The following is a 2,294-nucleotide window of genomic DNA, read 5'->3' as shown; positions in this document are numbered from 1 at the left end:
CTTAAATATTTAGCTAGCAAGTTAAATATTTAGCTAGCCGCCTAAATATTTAACTTAAATATTTAGCTAGCAAGTTAAATATTTAGCTAGCCGCCTAAATATTTAACTTAAATGTTTAGCTAGCAAGTTAAATATTGCGGTGGCTATCTAAATATTTAACTTGCTAGCTAAACATTTAACTTGGTAGCTAAATATTTAAGTTGCAAGCTAAACATTTAGCTCAAAACTAAATATTTAAGTCACAAGTTAAATATTTAGCTTGTTAACGGTGCCATTTGTAAAGTTACACAGTCAAAAATTACCACCAATATTTTTGTTTTGTTTAGCCTTTAATAAGAAAAATTGAACAGATTTATTTTTCAAAGTCAGTTTTTCACCATATGATTCATACATTTATAAATGTCATAGTTTATAAACTAAATATTTAACTTACAAATTACGGCATCCCATAGATTCAGGCTGATTTAAAGTGCAGATCAAAACACTAATCAAAAGAAAGGTTTAACATTTTCCCAGCTGAAAAAGAAAATATGTATTTTGGATTTTTCTTCCTCAGTTCTGGCAGACATGTTTAAAACTAAAACAGGTGCTTGATTAAAAAACTGATTTATCAATTAATAATAATAATAGTTAATTTCTCACCTTCTCTGCTTTGGGTGCGAGGACGCCCTGGGTGACAACGTGGGAGGGGCCAGGCGATGGCGGCTGCAGCGGGCTGCCCGGCTCGCCGTTGAGGAATATGGCTGACACGTTGGGAGGTGTGAGACAGGAGAGCGGAGAGGAGAGGGGGAGGATGGGACGCGAAGCCGGGGAGGAGAGAGGGGAGGGGCCTAAGCTGGGTCCCGGAGACACCATGGAGAGGGGGCGACCTGACTGGCCGGAGCAGCGTGATGGAGAGCAGCTYTGAGGACGCAGGGGGGAGATGGCCACAGTGGGGCGCTCTGGACTCCCAGCGGGGGGGCTGTGGACTAAAACACAAACAGATACAAGTGTTTATTGGAYAGAAAAGCAACACAAAACTAGAAACTTCACTCTAAACTAAATCCATTCTGAAGCAGCTGCAGTATGAAAGGCCTTGACTKWAAAAATAAATAAATAAATCTGCATGAAACCTCTATCCACCTGCTCTCCTGCACCGCAGACAAAATCCTAAAGGAGGTGAACCGATCAGGAGATAAAACCACTAAACACTCCAACTATTCACATACTTTATTTTGTAATCGAGACCAGATGTGTGTGTATGTGTGTATGTGACACAAAGCAACAAGCGAACAGAGAGAAAGAAAGAAAAAAAAAGTGGGGAGAGAAATGAGAAGGCCTGTCATTACGCCTCCATAAAACAAAAAGCACAATGATGTCATTCGGCTGCGTGCTTGTCAGCTAGCGTGTTCGCTTGCGTGCGACTGTGTGTGTGCGTGGGAGTGCACATGTCTGTGTGTGTGTTATTCTTGGCAGTCCTCTCAGTGTGTACTCTCCAGCCTTCCCAATGAGACCTTCACTATATATTTTTTTTCCTCCTCAGAGGAAGAAAGAACGAATACAAAGCAAAAGAGAGAACGGGGTATTGAAGAGATGAATAGACTCTGAGTGGAAAGCAAGGCTGATATGATCTAGATCTTGTACAGACACAAGTGTGGCTGTGTGCTTGTAGCACAAAATAGTACCACTACAAGATCAGAGCACAGTACTGACTGTGTGTTCTGTCCATGTGTGCACAACACATATAGCATTAACTGAGGAACTGTGCCGCTGACAGTATTTTACAAAGATTATGTCACATCTGAATTACCGAATTTATACTATATTCTGCAAAGATGAATAMAAGTTCTCTGGAGTAGAAGTGTTGCTTTTTGCACATTTCTGTAAACCATGAACACAATCCTTATGTTTGCATTCAGAAACACTACTGCTACCATGGTTATATTTAAGGACAATGAAAGATAATGGCATCTACACTATTAAAAATGAATGAATACCGTTTTTACTTGAAGTTCAACAGTAAAAAGTTCTAAACCAGAGGCGCCCAAAGTGGGGCCCGTGGGCCTAATTTAGCCCGCCAAGCCATTTGATTTGGCCTACTAGCAGTTATCCTGGTTACTAGAGTGTAATCTCCTGTTTTATGTAGAAATACTATTTGCACCTAGTCTTTTCAAACATTGGGCCTCATGCAAGAACCGTTCGTACGCACAGATTTGTGCTTAAGTTGTGCGTACGAGTGATTTAGGAGAATTTGTGGCATTCACCAATGTTTTCGTATTCTACGATTTTTTTCAGATACGAACAAAATTCACGAG

At 40.4% G+C, this 2,294-nt stretch overlaps 1 protein-coding gene across 1 annotated transcript in view; it reads right to left on the bottom strand.

The window, feature by feature from the left end:
- Positions 1-2,294, bottom strand: part of LOC106519732 (SH3 domain-containing RING finger protein 3) — a 115,534-nt gene that overhangs the window by 6,153 nt on the left and 107,087 nt on the right. The window contains exon 8 of the mRNA XM_014011517.1: positions 643-968. Within this exon, the coding sequence (XP_013866971.1) occupies positions 643-968 (326 nt within the window). The remainder of the gene's footprint in view (positions 1-642; positions 969-2,294) is intronic.

Source organism: Austrofundulus limnaeus, unplaced genomic scaffold, assembly GCF_001266775.1.
Source record: "Austrofundulus limnaeus strain Quisiro unplaced genomic scaffold, Austrofundulus_limnaeus-1.0 Scaffold81, whole genome shotgun sequence".
Lineage (NCBI taxonomy): Eukaryota > Metazoa > Chordata > Actinopteri > Cyprinodontiformes > Rivulidae > Austrofundulus > Austrofundulus limnaeus.
This window is presented reverse-complemented; position numbering and strand designations above follow the sequence as displayed.